Source organism: Dendrobium catenatum, unplaced genomic scaffold, assembly GCF_001605985.2.
Source record: "Dendrobium catenatum unplaced genomic scaffold, ASM160598v2 fragScaff_scaffold_1416, whole genome shotgun sequence".
Lineage (NCBI taxonomy): Eukaryota > Viridiplantae > Streptophyta > Magnoliopsida > Asparagales > Orchidaceae > Dendrobium > Dendrobium catenatum.
In genome coordinates this window covers 410,383-425,270 of record NW_021319878.1, presented here as the reverse complement: position 1 = coordinate 425,270, position 14,888 = coordinate 410,383, and the positions used below count along the sequence as shown (strand labels likewise).

Below are 14,888 nucleotides of genomic sequence, written 5' to 3'. Positions count from 1 at the left end.
GTCTGGTGTTAATTTTATATTTGCTTTAAGTAAAAGTTGTATTAGGGTTAGGGCATCTTTTTGATGGCTAAGTTTCCGAGTCTTTGGTATTTTTGGGCCCTAACGATTTTGAGAGAAGAATCATCCTCTCAAATAGAGCATCATTTGTATCTTATTGTTTTCTTTTATTTTCTTGCAATCAAGAGCGCTTTTCTTCTGTTTTTATCCATAAAAATCCTTAATTGTACTTTCAGCAATTAAATTTCTGTTTTTTCTGTTGTTTCCTATCAGTTTGTTAAAACAATTTATCTATTATGAATCTCTGTTTCATATAAATGTTGTGAATGTTTTCATTTTTTAAAAATATTTTATGTCAAATTATGAATTTGTGGGAAAAGAAAGCTTCAAATATAAGACAATTATATTTCATTACATTCTCAAATATATTAATGGTCATGAAAAGCTGCACATGGAAAAGATCAGTCACTCTAAGAAGAAAAGTGAAAAAAAATAAAAAAATAACCAATCCCAAAATTTTCAAATATTAAAATTCATCAAACTTCTGAAAATGATGATTTAGCCATCCAAAATATTATTTTTATTTAATATAAATTCATTTCATTACTTCTTCAACTACAATCCATAAGGCCCCAATAGTACACAAATTGCTACAAACAAGCTTCCAGGAGCCCCAAATATTACAAGTACTGGAACCATAACACAGAAACAACATAGCCACAATTTAAAAAATACAAGATTCCAAAGTTTATATTTTAAATTCAAATTTTAAAAATAATCAACAGGACACAAATCTTTCACATTTGTTATAAAAATAAACTGTATTTCGCATCCAATATAATGATCATTAGAAAATATAATATCACCAAGCAAATTCAGCTCAGAAAAGTAACAATAACAGGAGAAATTTGTTCATTCTGAGAGTACAAAGACATCCTATGATGGAAACATGGACCAAAGCAACTTATCTCACAGGCTGTTGATTATAGTGGCTCTTCTCCTTCTTCTTCGCCGCAGCTAACTTAGCACTCCTGGCTGCGGCCTCAATGGCTGCAGCTTTCGAAGGAGCATCTGCATCTTTCGCCGATTTCTTCTTCTTGGAAGCTATCTTCTTGAGCTTTTCTTTGATATCAACTTCAGAAGAAACTGAATCTTCCATAGGTTCAGCACCTGTCGCTCCGTCAGAAGCATTTTTAGCTTCGTTGGACGATTTTTCCTTCTTTACTTTCTTTTTCTTTGAAGTTCTGTTATTTGCTTGAGCAGAAGTGTTCTCATTGCCATCCTCATCAGCAGCAGCTACAATAGAATAATGGATTAACAGGAAAAATGCGTACAAACTGGCATAAATTTTGAGTCTGGATAATAGAAAAAAAAATAAAAAATAATAAAATTACATACATACTATTTTATTTCATGCTATTTGCATATCTGACACCCAAAATATTAATATTATATGACTACCACCCATAGAACAAATTTGAATGCATAAAATGAAATATTAAAGTTTATAAGATGGTATGAATGATAGAAATGAATTATATGAGTGATATATTTGATCTTAAAGTTATATATGGGTGGTAGACATGTAATATTAATGTTTTAGATGTTAGAAATGTAAATAGCATGAAATAAAGTGATATGTATGAAATTTTCCCAATTTATTTTGCAGTCATTTCAATATATCCATTGAACTGAAAATTTTGTAATGAGATCCTAAGCCAATTTTTAAGCTCTTGTAAAGAAGAGAAAGAAAAAGTTTTGAACAATAACCTATACCATTATTTTCAACAGTGCCGGTATTTTTTTCTTCTTTGTTGGACACATTAAACTCTGCCAAAAGAGCATCGAGTTCTTCAAGTTCTTTTTTCTTCAGTTCCTTCTTAGAGAGTTGCCTTTCAGGATCTTTAAGTGCTACAGGAGGTGGGGCAGGATTCTTTGAAATGGGCTCGTCTGGAACTGAAGCCTCATGCTCTTGTTCGGGTTCATCTTCTACATCATCGTCACCTTCAATAAGACCGTAATCCTCACTTTCACTATCCTACAAAATCCATGGATCAAAATACAGTTAGAAAATTCCATTGATCGTGAGCTGTGATTGTGAGAACGACAGAACAATCAAGGTTTCTTCCTACAAAAAAGAGCTGAGTAATCCAGAAAGAGATTGTTGTGGATAATAAGTTAATGCGCTGCAGAAACTTAAATGCGAATCAAATAATATAATCATTTTTTATAAACAGGGTGATTCCATCTTTAAATTATATTGGATGAATTAGGATTATAACTCTCAACAATCAAAATCATAGTGAAATCAACTGCAAAGGAAACAGGACTTAAACATCAATTGAGTGAATCTTAATAAAATTGTGCTTTTTATATGTTTTTTTTTTTTCATCTTATTTCATTGCAATTGAATTTAAATTTGCTTATTTCTAACATAAATTACATGGCTGGTTGGAAGATCTCTTCTGAACATTGCAATGGGAAAAGGTAAAACATAAGATTTATACTTCTAACGTTGCAATGGGAAAAGGTAATATGCAAAGTTAATGAAATATCATTAATTTTCATAAATCTATTTAATTATCAAAAGAAATGAATCATAATGTATAATTTTTCATGAAAACTATGCAGTTGTATTGTATTACAAGTTCCTATAAACCATTACAAACAGTTCAACTATTGACTAATCAAAAACACCAATCATTCAAAGACCATCCATCGGCTAGGCTCCCTTATTATACCCCTACCCTGTCTAAGGTAGGGTTTTGAAATTTTTGGCTAAAAACTATTAGTAACAAAGGGAAACCTTAGTTGCACTTCTCAAAGGATTGGAATAAAAAATACCTTTTCCTCACATTCTTCAGTGTGTGACCTCCCCTAAAATTTGGTTTGCGCTCAAATCTCATTTGTGTGAGTACCTATCTTAGCTAACTCAATCCTACTCTACCTAAGACAAATTTAAGCATTAACAAGCTCTTCTTGGATTCCTTCTTCCTCTTTTACTTCAGCTATATAACTCCTCAAAAGTCGAGTATTGTTGAATGGAAACACATTGTCACCCTTTGTACATTATATTGTCAAAATCATTCACTTGTGGAATGGACCAAGGAACTACATATTTTCTCCATGATTTTACACATACATATTTGTACTCTCTCTAATAAATAATAAACAACAAGCTTCTCCCATAAATGGAATGGATATTTGGGATTACATGACACATCTAAATTAATTAATGTCCCATAATAATAATAATAAATGGGTGTATTGTAGTGAATAACCTTAATTTATCAATGAAGATAATAAAAACTTGATGTTTCCACTACTAGAATCCATAGCACTTATAAGGGATTGTTTTACATGAATGTTTAGCATGAAAGCTCCTTCACTTCATCATTCTCTTTTACCATCACAATTAGGACTTTCAACCTTCTTCATGGATGGCGATTCCACCGCATCATCATAATCAATGCAGTGACTATTTTTGTAGTCTCCTCCCTCATTGGGCTCCTTTCTGGGTGCAACATACAACAATCCTGATGTAAGTATCCTTGGAACTTGCAGTGATTGCAATAAGATCTTTGATGCTTCTTCTCTTTCTTGGTCTTCTTTTCTTTGGGCCCACCATTTTGATTGAGTTTTCGACTAACTTGGTTATTCTCCTCTCTGGCTTGGCCTTGGAGCTTGCATCAAAATCTCCACTTGGAACAACTCAAAATCCATTTTGAGTCATTCATGCAACCCTATTACATATGAAAAAAAAAGCTTGCCTATGAAACTTAGTTCCATAATCCTACAAAAAACTATTTATATATTTGTTTCAATTATTTTAATTGGATGCACTTATCCTCTTGTGCATAAAATAAAGTGAAGTGTTAAATTATAACTACAAGTATATTTAAATGAGAATTTGATTCTTAACAGGACACAGTGGAGGAAAAGGATTCATGCAGCCAACGCCCCATAATGGGATAAATGCTTGATGTTATTGTTTGTTGTTGTTGCACTTATCCTCCTTGTGTTTGATGGGTTGAAATTGAGCTGTAAGTAATAATATACATTGTAACCAAGTTATTCTAGATATAAACCTTGGATCAAGAGTTCCGCCATATAATAGTATGTGAGGATATTTTTGACCAGTCAAAAGAAAAATAATATATATTAGCAATTTATAAATTAAAAAAAAAAAATTAAAATCTCCGTATAGTTATCAATAATATTTCAATAAGGTAACATTAACTTGCTATCCACCATAAAGAGAGGTGGTCCCATTGATTGGCTACTACCATTACCATCATTAGACGCTACATCCAAAGCACCCTCATCATTCTTCTCATGGAACATAAGAACTTTACCACAACGGGTGGTAGCAACATCTTTATGTTTTTGAGAAGCTAGTGTCTTTTGCATGGTTATTTACTAAACTAGAATGGTCATCATAACCTCTAGTTTTGCAAATCTACTTTCCAAACTTTTTGGCTTAATAGATACTGCTTATGCTATTATTGGCTAATTATCCTCATAAGGGTGGGATACAAATTTATGATGAGGGTTCTACAAGTCAGGAACTTATCTATGATACAAATTTATGATCAAGATCCACTAAAAGAGGAAAAAAGTATAAGCTTTCTAATGGATGGGACCAAAGGGGGTTCTTAGGCTAATGTGATATGTGGATTTTAAAGTCATAAGGATTGTAATAAAATTAATTAAGAAACTCTTATAAAAATGAAAAGACAATTTATTACATAAGTGAACTAGCTTAATATGATAAGTGTTATCCTATCAAATCCTAAAAAATGAAATCAAGGGATAAACTTCACTCTATTCTAAAATTTTGTCCTAAGCATTGTGGTGGTCAGCCATCTATGGATAAGGTGGGAGAATTTTGTGGATGATAAAATTTAACCTCCCTTCATTTGTGTAAACTCTTTTTTAATTTGTTGGACTTGGTATTTTTCTTAATCTTCTTGTCTTGTTCGCCCCATACCATAGTTTTATAATGTTCTCCTTGTATCTTGCAAATTTCTCCATATGTCCTACAAGGTTCCCCATATCAATTCTTGGTATTTTTTAAAAGGTTATTCCTATCTTCTTAAAGTTTCAAGAAGTTTGTGATCTTTGTGACTTATAAAAAATTCCAAGCATTTGTCTTGAGATTATGGCTTGCATTTTGATTGGTTCAGTTTGATGTTGGAGCCTCCTAGTTCAATATATGACGCTGAGAGAGAGAATGTGGAATATGATTATAACAAAAAAAAAAGTGAAATGAAATAGAAATAATAGAGGGGAGAAAAATAGAGCCGAGATGAAAAGAGGAGAGTTATTCGGCTATTCAAATAGAGATATGGAACAAAGGAGGATTCAGAACGTAGAGGTAGGAGGGAGGAGCTATACCTCAAGAGAGCTAATACATCATTTCATTATGATAATAATAATCATCATCCACATAAAATAACCTTACATATGCTTTTTACAAAATGGTCTTTCAAGTGACAATAAGGCAAATGCTTAATAAAAACTTAGATGCCGTCTAGATCTGAATAAACAACTATGAAGTTTAGACCAACTTCATTTGACGTATAGTGACAAGAAAATCATATAAAATGACACAAAATAAAATATGACACATAAGCCATGATATGACTAGTTGACCTAAAGTCCATAAGAAGCTTATATTGCATCACACACAAAGCACTAAAGTGAGATATCTATCTATCTATATATATATATATATATATATATATATTACTAAAGTGAGATATCTAGAAAATAAATAGGAACTGTAAGTGAGATGCACCAAATCTAATAAATGTGTCTAATACTTCATCTCAAGTTCATTCATAGACTGTGAAAATAATCCGATAGCACTTCTCTAGATGTAGAATTTAAGATGCAAATATAGGAAAACATAGAAGAAAAGTACCAATAAAAATTTATGTAAATCAGATATAAAATTATAGCCAAACAATAGTGCGGTAATTATCTGAAATACAGTTGTGGAAAAGCTGCCCCACATGAATCATGAAAGTTAGTCATGTCATCAGTCTCATTTTGCTTCTCCTATCAAATATTGAGAACCATAACGCTTAAAAATGTTTTGCTTGATAAGCTCACTACCTACTCTAGCTGAGCCCTCATCCATGCCAAGATCTATGTTGCACCAACTGCCTTCTTTATCAACTGATGATAATAACCCAAGGGCTGATATCAGTTTATGATATTCGGCAATATAGCATTAGAAAGAACAAAATCTCAGATTCAGAACATAAATGCAAACAAAATGAGCACAGAGATCATGATGGAAAAAAAATATATGAAAAGCAATTGAAACAATCCAACATGATAATAAGCCTTCTAAACTCACTTTCCCCTTTCACTGCTTACCGATTTATATACGAGAAAAACAGAAACGGTCAAATTATACATAAGATGTACAATAAAGTTCAAGACTTCAAGGCCAACTCGAAAAAAGAGTTACAATAAAGTTCAAGGGAAAATAACCTCTTCCGCCGAATGAGCCATTACGTCCTTGTTGTCCTGCGTCTGTGCAGATCCCCAGACCGGAAGAATAGGTGCGCTCTTATAGTAATCATCATCATCATCATCTACATCGGCCCAAGACTTGTTCAGCGGCGTCGGCACCCACGTGACTTGTGGAGGCTCCGGTTCCCTTGCCTGGGCCTTCGATGAACCCTGCCTCTTCGCTGATCCCTTGTGCTCCTTATCCGACGACTTCTTCTTCTTCTTGAGAGTCTCGAGCGCAGCGAACACATTCGTGCTACTTATCGCTATGGCTCCATCGTCCCTCCTACCTCCACCTCCGACCATCTTCAGCGCAATCGGTATTAATCCACAACCACCGAATTCAGGATAATTCTTGAAAATTACTGGCCGGCGTTAGGAATCAAAACAAATTATCAGTTCAGTTTCAGCGAACTATTAGCAGAGCTCAGCGCTTGCGCCAGAGAAGGGGGGAAGATAAGAGGAGGAGATGTGAGGTTACGGGCGGAGCGGACCGCGACGATGGCCGCAAAGACAGGTTTTGGAGTGGATTGCAAAGAAGTCCGACCGCGCCGGTGGTAGGAGAAGAAGAAAATTCGGCAACAAATTGGAAGATGCTGGACGAGAGGATAAGCGATTAGGGCATTTATTTTATTTTATTTACCAGTTTGTGATTAGAGCATTAAAGAGATAAATTATATAACATTTTTTAGCTTGAAAAGGACCTAAGCCCAAAACAAAAAAGCATAATGAAATTATTAAATGTGATATTTTTTGGAGATGAAGTATTTGATCATATAAAGATATAATTTTTATATAGAATTCTATTTGATGATTGGGAGCCTTTGAAAATGACAACAAAGTTGGTAGCTAAAGCCTTTGAGGCTTCCTCGCTATTCATTTCAAATGTGAGATAAGAATCAAAATGATTCATGACGCTTTACAAATGGCGTAATAATTTCTGACTACTTAAAGTCTTATTTTTAGTCTCTTGACTTTTTAAATATGTACAGAAATGATCACACGTAAAGACTAATTTGACATCTACTTAAAGAGTTGAAGAACCAACGTGATATTTTATAGAATGGAGATTATTTTGGTCCTGTAAATATTATTCTAATTTTGCATTGTCCCCATAAAATCATTTTGCTCCCAACAAAGTCCTATTTAAGATATGGAAAACCTCTAATGTAAGAAGAAGTGTGGGAAAGCAGGAGAAGAAATGCAATGACTACTTATATACAAAGAGAGACACTGAAGTTTGATAGAGAATGCCGTATATCCAAGATTGTGAAATGCCTCAAATGTAAGAAGAGAAGAAGAAAAAGAGAAGAAAGAAAAAAATTTGTGCTCTTCCCCCACCATTGAATGCAGTAGTATGGTAGATGAGAAGAAATTCTAAAATTTTCTATAAGCTTTTGAAATTTTTTTTATTATTTTGGAATTTTAAAAGCCACAAAACACATTTTTCTATATAAAACATAATATATATATATATATATATGAGAAATTGAGGGCTAAAGCCCATATATTACTATGAAAAAAAAAAATACACGTAAGGTATAATAAAAATGCCAGACCTTATACAAAAGAAGAGGACTAACCAAAAATCTATACCTTCCAAAAAGAATAAAAAATGATTAGGGGACAAAGAGTTTAAGCTACCACAAAAAGGACTCAGACTGCTAGTTAAACACATAAACCCACAGAGAGCCAACATCACCGATCATAAGATATCCCTTGGTTGCCCGCAACGCCATCCAAGTAGATGATTAGTAGCTACCATCATAGTTCTGCAGCTAAAACCAGCCGTAGAAAACAGTCCTAGGTTGCCAAGAGACCATCCAGGGACCAAAACATAGAAATCAACCAGCAATAACTCGTCATAGTGAACTAGCAGGCAACAATAACCACATCTATAGAACCAACGCAAGCAGCAGAGGGAGAAAAATTAACAGAAATCACATCCACCCCGAGCATCTCAAAACAACAGTAAGAGTGAAACAAATCAAGCATAGACCCAGATTTCATAATTCGCCAGCCAATACAACGCCCATCCAGCAAAAACGAGAAGGCTTAAGAAGGCCAATTCACTTCCAGATCTTCATGATGCTTCCAGGTTGAGACTTTCACCTCAACTGCCAATTTAATGAGAGAGCATAAATTTGAAACACTTTTAAATTTAGAATTAAATCTCTTTCATTTTATTCCCTCTAAAGAAAGTACGTAGCACAACAAATAATTAGGAGATAAAATTCTTTTTAGTTCTTCAACAAGTAGTACCTTTCTCCCAAAAACTGTAAAACTTGGGAAAATCTTGGCCTCAAAAGAAAGTCTCCCAAAACAGGGATCAACCTTTTTAAAACAGAAAAGACATAGTCACATTCAAAAAGAATGTGAAAGGTTGTTTCAGCATGAAAGAAGCATAACAAGCAATTAGAATTAACCACTATGTTCCTTTTGAGAAGTTCATCAGTAGTTTTTAGCCCATTGTTTAAGGCAATCCAAGTATAATAGAGTATTTCAACGCATGATGCTTGTGCCACACTAACTTGGACCAATCTGAAATGGTCTCCTCCTGAAAGAAAAAATAAATAAATGAAGAGAAATAAGCTTTCTTCTTATCCTTCCAAGAAATGGTATAATTAGAATCAGATGCAATAGGAGTATGCCTCGGAGTTTGGAGTAAAACATCTCTAACATTGCCCGAAAAATTCCATGCTCCCTCCAACAAAAAATCGGACACCTTGGCATGATGGGGAGTTATAGAATCTAAATTACTATTAAAGAGAACAGTCAAAAGAGACATTCCGTTAAACCATGGATCCACGACATAGCAAGTTTGCTTTTAGTATTGATGGAAAAATGAATACTCGAGGAAATATGCAAAGCCACCTTCACAATATATTTCCAAAGATTGGAAGCTTTGTACCGAACGGGTGACCAAGGGGTATCATATTTAGTATTCAGATAAGTGAAAAGAGTTGATTTGGAATTGTAGAATCTGAAAAAAAGAGAGCATGAGTTTGCAAATTGAAGTGCCTGAAGATCCGGTATGCCCAACCCCCCAAAATTTTTTGACTTACAAGTTATCTTCAAAGAACTAAGATGCAGTTTTTTTGCCTCCGTATCCCCAAAATAAAGAAATTTAGCACACATCCTACTTAGACTCTTAAGACAAGATTTATATATTATGCACCCCAGATCCAATAAGCTATCATATTGTAGATGATATATTTTAAAAATTGAAGGCGACCCACAAGAGAAAGCAACCTAGCTTTCCAACCATCCAAATGATCTGAAATAATATCTAAGAGAGGTTAAAAATCAACAATACAATGTTTCTTAGTAGAAATGGGGATGCAAGGGTATGTAATCTTGTCATAATTTGATTGCAAATTAAAAGCAACATATATTCCCATAGGAGAAGATATGAAGTTTGATACAATGAGCTTACTTTTGTCATGATTAACCATTAAGCTAGAAACCTTATCAAAGGAATCTAATATATCCATAAGGATCTCACAATTATGCTTCGTCGCTTCTCCAAAAATGAGTAGGTCATCAGCATAAAGAAGATGTGTAAGTTGTACATCATTCCTTGGGATCCCAATAAATCTATCATGAGTAGCTGGATTATCAATCATACAAGTAAAGACGTTCATTACAATACAAAATAGATACGGAATAAGTGGGCAATCTTGTTTGAGACCAGAGGAGAAATGAAAATACCCCTTAAGAGCTCCATCAATATAGATGGAGAAGTGTACATCTGAGATATAAGCTTTTACCCATTGAATGAAAATAGGGGGAAAATCTTTTTGGCTCATTCTGGAAAGAAGAAATCTCTAGAAACATAGTCAAAAACCTTCCAAATATCCAACTTAGCACACAAAAATTTTTTCTTTGCTGACTTTTTGAATTCCAAAAGCAGTTTAGAAGCTAGAAGGATATTATCAGTAGCTATATGATTTTTAATGAAGCCAGCTTGATTTTTCCCAATGATAAGAGGCATTATATCCTTAATTCTCATCACAAGAATTTTGGAAATGATCTTGTAAAAGACATTACAAAGTGCAATAAGTTTGAGATCCAAGACATTAGAGGCATAAGAGAACTTAGGAATAAGAGCAATAGCAGTGGCCTTACCTTTATAAGGAAGATACTCTTTTGAGAAGAAAGATTTCACCACCTTACAGACTAAAGGACCAATGATAAGCCAATTGGATTTATAAAACTCAAAATTGAAACTGTCATATCCAGGAGAGGAGTTGGAATTCCCATTAAAATGGCATCCTTAATTTCATCATTAGAGACCATCAAAGTTAGCATAGCAGATAAATGAGAAGGAATAACAATACCTTTTGAAATAATAGAAAGATCATTAAGAGAAGTGGGCGGAGGAGCATTATAAAGCTCCTCAAAATGCAGATTGATAGAAGATTCCAAATCTTACCTGACAAGAGGATCAGCATTAAAAACCAAAGGGGAAGAGCTATGATTATTTTTCTTCCTAATTCTAACATATAAAAATTTTAAGTCATTTTCCTCGTGAGAGAACCACTTCAATTTGGCACATTGAAACATCCAGTTGGTCCAAGAAGAGGAGCAATCTAAAATGTATGCATCAATACTTTTGAGCCTTTGATTTGAGGAGATGTTTTGTGGATCAGATTCAAGCATATTGAAACATTGGGCTTGCTGATCCTTGAGGTTGGCTATGTTGGAAGAGAGGTGACATGAGTTAGCCCATTACATATATTTAATAACAATTTTGAAGGATTTAAGCTTAATGTACAGCCCGTAGATGGGATTCCCATGAATCAGTTGGGGAAAAATATTGAGTTCTACCCAATAATTGTCTTGCTTTGTCCAAAAAAATTCTTGAATAGAAATCTATGATTCATCTTAATAAGTTGACCTGATGATAGGATGATTGGTGAATGATCTGAGCATGAAGGGGTGAGAACTTCATAGTAGGAGCTAGGAAATGTTTCAAGCAACTTATCATTAATCAACATTCTATCCAACTTTAAATGGATGGGATCATTAGCTCTTTGGTTAAACCAGGTAAATTGTAGGCCAGTAGAAGCCAAATACAATAAACCCATATCAAAAATAAAGGATTTAAAATCCCATAATTGAGATGAAAGGAGAAGGGTGCCTCCATACTTTTTAAAAGGATGACAACAACAATTGAAATCAACAAGAATAATCCAAGGTGAGTTGATATTGGCTCCAATCTCCTTAAGATTATCCCATAGCATAATTATGTCCGCTTGCGAATTAGAAGCATAGATGATCGACATAGTGCAGACTAAGTCAGACCCCTTATGCACTTCCCCGGATATCACTTGAGTAGAGACATAGGATGGATTAAATTGAATTAAAGATTGATCTCATTTAATCCAAATTCTCCATGAGTTGGAAAGGTTAAAGTTGTGGCAACTTTCCTCATTATCAAAGACCAAGTGGTTGAGCCAAAACCAGGGGTCTAAAAAAAGTGTTATCATGTATCATGTTCTCCAAAACACAGAGTAAGTCTAAGTTGTAACGACGAAATTTTTGCAAGCCCAAACCTTATCCGGGCTATTGAAACCTCACATTCCAAGTTGCAATACGGGAAAGGGTCATTGAGATTTTGAACTTTTGTTAGGAGCTTTTTTAGCTTGCTTGCTCCTGGAAGCTTTAGGTTGGGATGACGTGGGATTTCGGTAAGATTCTTGTTGCAAAGAGGCTGAGGGGGAAGGCTGCAACTCATTGAAACTTTCTTGAAGGATCTCAAATCTGTTAGGGGATAAAACGTTATCCTGCTTTTTAAGAAGTGTAGCAATACTAGATGAGGGGAATTCTTTTGTATGTGAGTTTAGGTTAGGGATGGACTTTGGCGGTAAGTCAAAGGAGGTAGAAGGGGAGGGTATATGTCACGACCCGACTCGACCGGGAAGGATCCCGCCCGCACCGGGCCGCGACCAGCTTAACGAACAGACCAGGATCTGGCTTTGGAATTTGCTTCGGAACTGATTCTTCCAAATCTTTCAACTCAAAACAGATGCACATAGCTACTATGAAACATCAGAACAAAACTTCACAGTATATTACCATAGGGGGTTGCAAATTAGATGTAGAAGTGTAGGTAGCAATCTGAGAGGGGTTGATAGGTCGATTTATATGTGGTTGGGTGCTGGAGTAGAGCTGGGAGGTAAAGGTTCATGAGACAACTGAATAGTAGAAGAACTATTGAGTGGGCGAGGGGGCTTCCAACTAGTACTTCTCCCACAGGTAGGAGGTTGAGAGGTAGTTGGAGGTGAGGGGGTTTGGAAGGACATAAATTGGGAGTATGCACAATGGAGCCACAGTGATCACAAGGAGCCGACTTCCATTCATATTGTATTTTAAGTTCAAAAGGCTCCTCAAGAATGGTGATAGCAATGGATTCCGGATAAGAACAATTTTTTTAGACCTGTACACAAACCCTTGCGTAGGTAAGCCGTGATTTCTCTGCCGTCAATTCGGGAAATGACGTCTGGTGTCCAGCAAGGTAAAGACAAATCAAGAATTTTAAACCAAATAGGAATAGATGTAAATTCCTCTCTAACCGGCTTAAAATTAGGAACCCATTTCTGCAACACAAATGGTTTACCTAGAAAAAACCAAACACCTCCAGCCAACGCCATCTCATAATCATCAGGAAATGAAAACTTCAACATGAAAAATCCATCACTGAGGGAGAGTAGTTTCAACAAACCTTTCAACTTTCAAACCTTACGAATGGCAGAAAGTAACGATTCATAATACGGACGACGACCAATGGAGTAACAAACCAGTGACAGACCCCATTCTTCATTCACAGCTTTGACACGAAGTTCAATGAAATCCAACAGATCATCCGGAGATGGAGGAAAAGAAAGAGTGAAAGCATTCCCAGGGTGAGGATTAGAGACTATGTTACTATAGCTTAAAACAGGGGTAGGAGAAGGCACGAAGTTCCTTGCGAAGAGGGGGGAAAATCTGCAGGAGAAGAAAGATTTGCCATAGAGGAAGAAGAACCCCCGACCAAGCCGGGAGAAAGGGGGGAGGAGGTCAGTCAAGGGAGCGGCTAGGGCATCCAAAACCCTACCATAGCGCAATTTTGATCAATTTTATGATTTTATTTTTCCCGCATCCACATTGCTTTGTAAATAATTAATATATTATTAAAATCTCTCCAAACCAGGTGGCCCTCATATATAAATCTCAAAAAAAAAAAAAAAAATCATTTTTTTGAGAATGCTCATTAAAAAATCATACATGAAAACTATTGTACTGTTATGGCATTATCCTTGACATCATATCAATCTATAAAGCATTGTTGAAGCTTACCTATCGATCCAGCAGTTCAATCATCCCATAACGTGAACCAAGCAATATCCACTGCATCATACCAATCTATGAAAAAAAAAATGTAAAAAGTGTAGCAATATAAAATCAGTCCAATTATTAATATCATATATTTTCCAAATAAATAAATGTTATAAAAGTTACAAATAAATAAAAAAATCTCCAAAAAGTCTAAATAATAAATTTGTTATAATATACCATAATCAATATTTATTTGATTTGCAAATAATTTGTAATTTAGATAAATTAATTATGATTTATTTATGTTTTTTTTATATGCATATGACGGTCAATATTCAAGAGGAGATCAAGCCACATAATTATAATTATCAGTCACAAACAGATTATAAATGTACAAATATATATTTTCGGACTCTGTAAGCTTCAACATTCGAAAATAGGACGACAACTGATATATCATAAAAATTTGCATTGATTTAGCACAAATCTCGAGGCATATCCATTTAAGAAACTTCCAAAATTAAAATTGAAATCATCCCAGCTCTGATTTCAACAAACTTATAGTCGAATTGAACATATCGAAGAGTCGAACCCAACAATATCAAAATTAGTCCAATCCAAGCCCAAATGAGCCCAAATCAAAAGTCCAAAATATACTTGGAGACTTCAAAGCATTAATTGGATAACTAAATGAATGTCTAATATGACATGCTTATAGTCGAATCGAGCGGCTTGATGAGACAAATCCAACGAGCCCAAGCTTATTCTTGTAGTCAACAGATGGGGTTTAGAAGTAAGAGAGAAGGTGGAAGAGAATATTTAGAGAGCTTTCTTGCCGTCAACCACCGCCGGAGTTCTTCCCGACCACTGTCGAAATTCTTCTCAACCACTATCAGAGTTCTTCCTGACCACCATTGAAGTTCTTCTCGACCGATGCAGGAGTTCTTCCCGATCACCATTTAAGTTCTTCCTGACTGCCACCAGAATTCTTCTCGACTGCCGTCGAAGTTCTTCTCGACTATCACCAGACTTTAGCACCAAGAGTG

At 34.9% G+C, this 14,888-nt stretch overlaps 2 protein-coding genes across 2 annotated transcripts in view; one reads left to right on the top strand and one right to left on the bottom strand.

Annotated features, from left to right (window-relative positions):
* Positions 1 to 278, top strand: part of LOC110092091 (pentatricopeptide repeat-containing protein At2g13600) — a 12,312-nt gene extending 12,034 nt beyond the window's left edge. The window contains exon 2 of the mRNA XM_020816468.2: positions 271 to 278. Coding sequence (XP_020672127.2) covers positions 271 to 278 — 8 coding nt within the window. The remainder of the gene's footprint in view (positions 1 to 270) is intronic.
* Positions 279 to 781: 503 nt separating this feature from the next.
* Positions 782 to 7,146, bottom strand: LOC110092103. The gene is made up of 3 exons (XM_020816487.2): positions 6,502 to 7,146; positions 1,774 to 2,035; positions 782 to 1,293 (listed from the first exon to the last, which is right to left on the bottom strand). Exons 1-3 carry the CDS (start codon positions 6,826 to 6,828, stop codon positions 962 to 964), a joined length of 921 nt encoding a protein of 306 aa, XP_020672146.1. The 5' UTR covers positions 6,829 to 7,146; the 3' UTR covers positions 782 to 961.
* Positions 7,147 to 14,888: the final 7,742 nt, after the last annotated feature.

What these genes read in the sequence shown, in the direction of transcription:
- LOC110092103 (XM_020816487.2), bottom strand. Translation starts at nt 6,828, where the DNA reads ATGGTCGGAGGTGGAGGTAGGAGGGACGATGGAGCCATAGCGATAAGT. An exon ending in TGGCTCATTCGGCGGAAGAG is followed by an intron (nt 2,036 to 6,501) that starts GTTATTTTCCCT and finishes TGGATTTTGTAG; the next exon opens with GATAGTGAAAGTGAGGATTA. An exon ending in CGGCACTGTTGAAAATAATG is followed by an intron (nt 1,294 to 1,773) that starts GTATAGGTTATT and finishes ATTCTATTGTAG; the next exon opens with CTGCTGCTGATGAGGATGGC.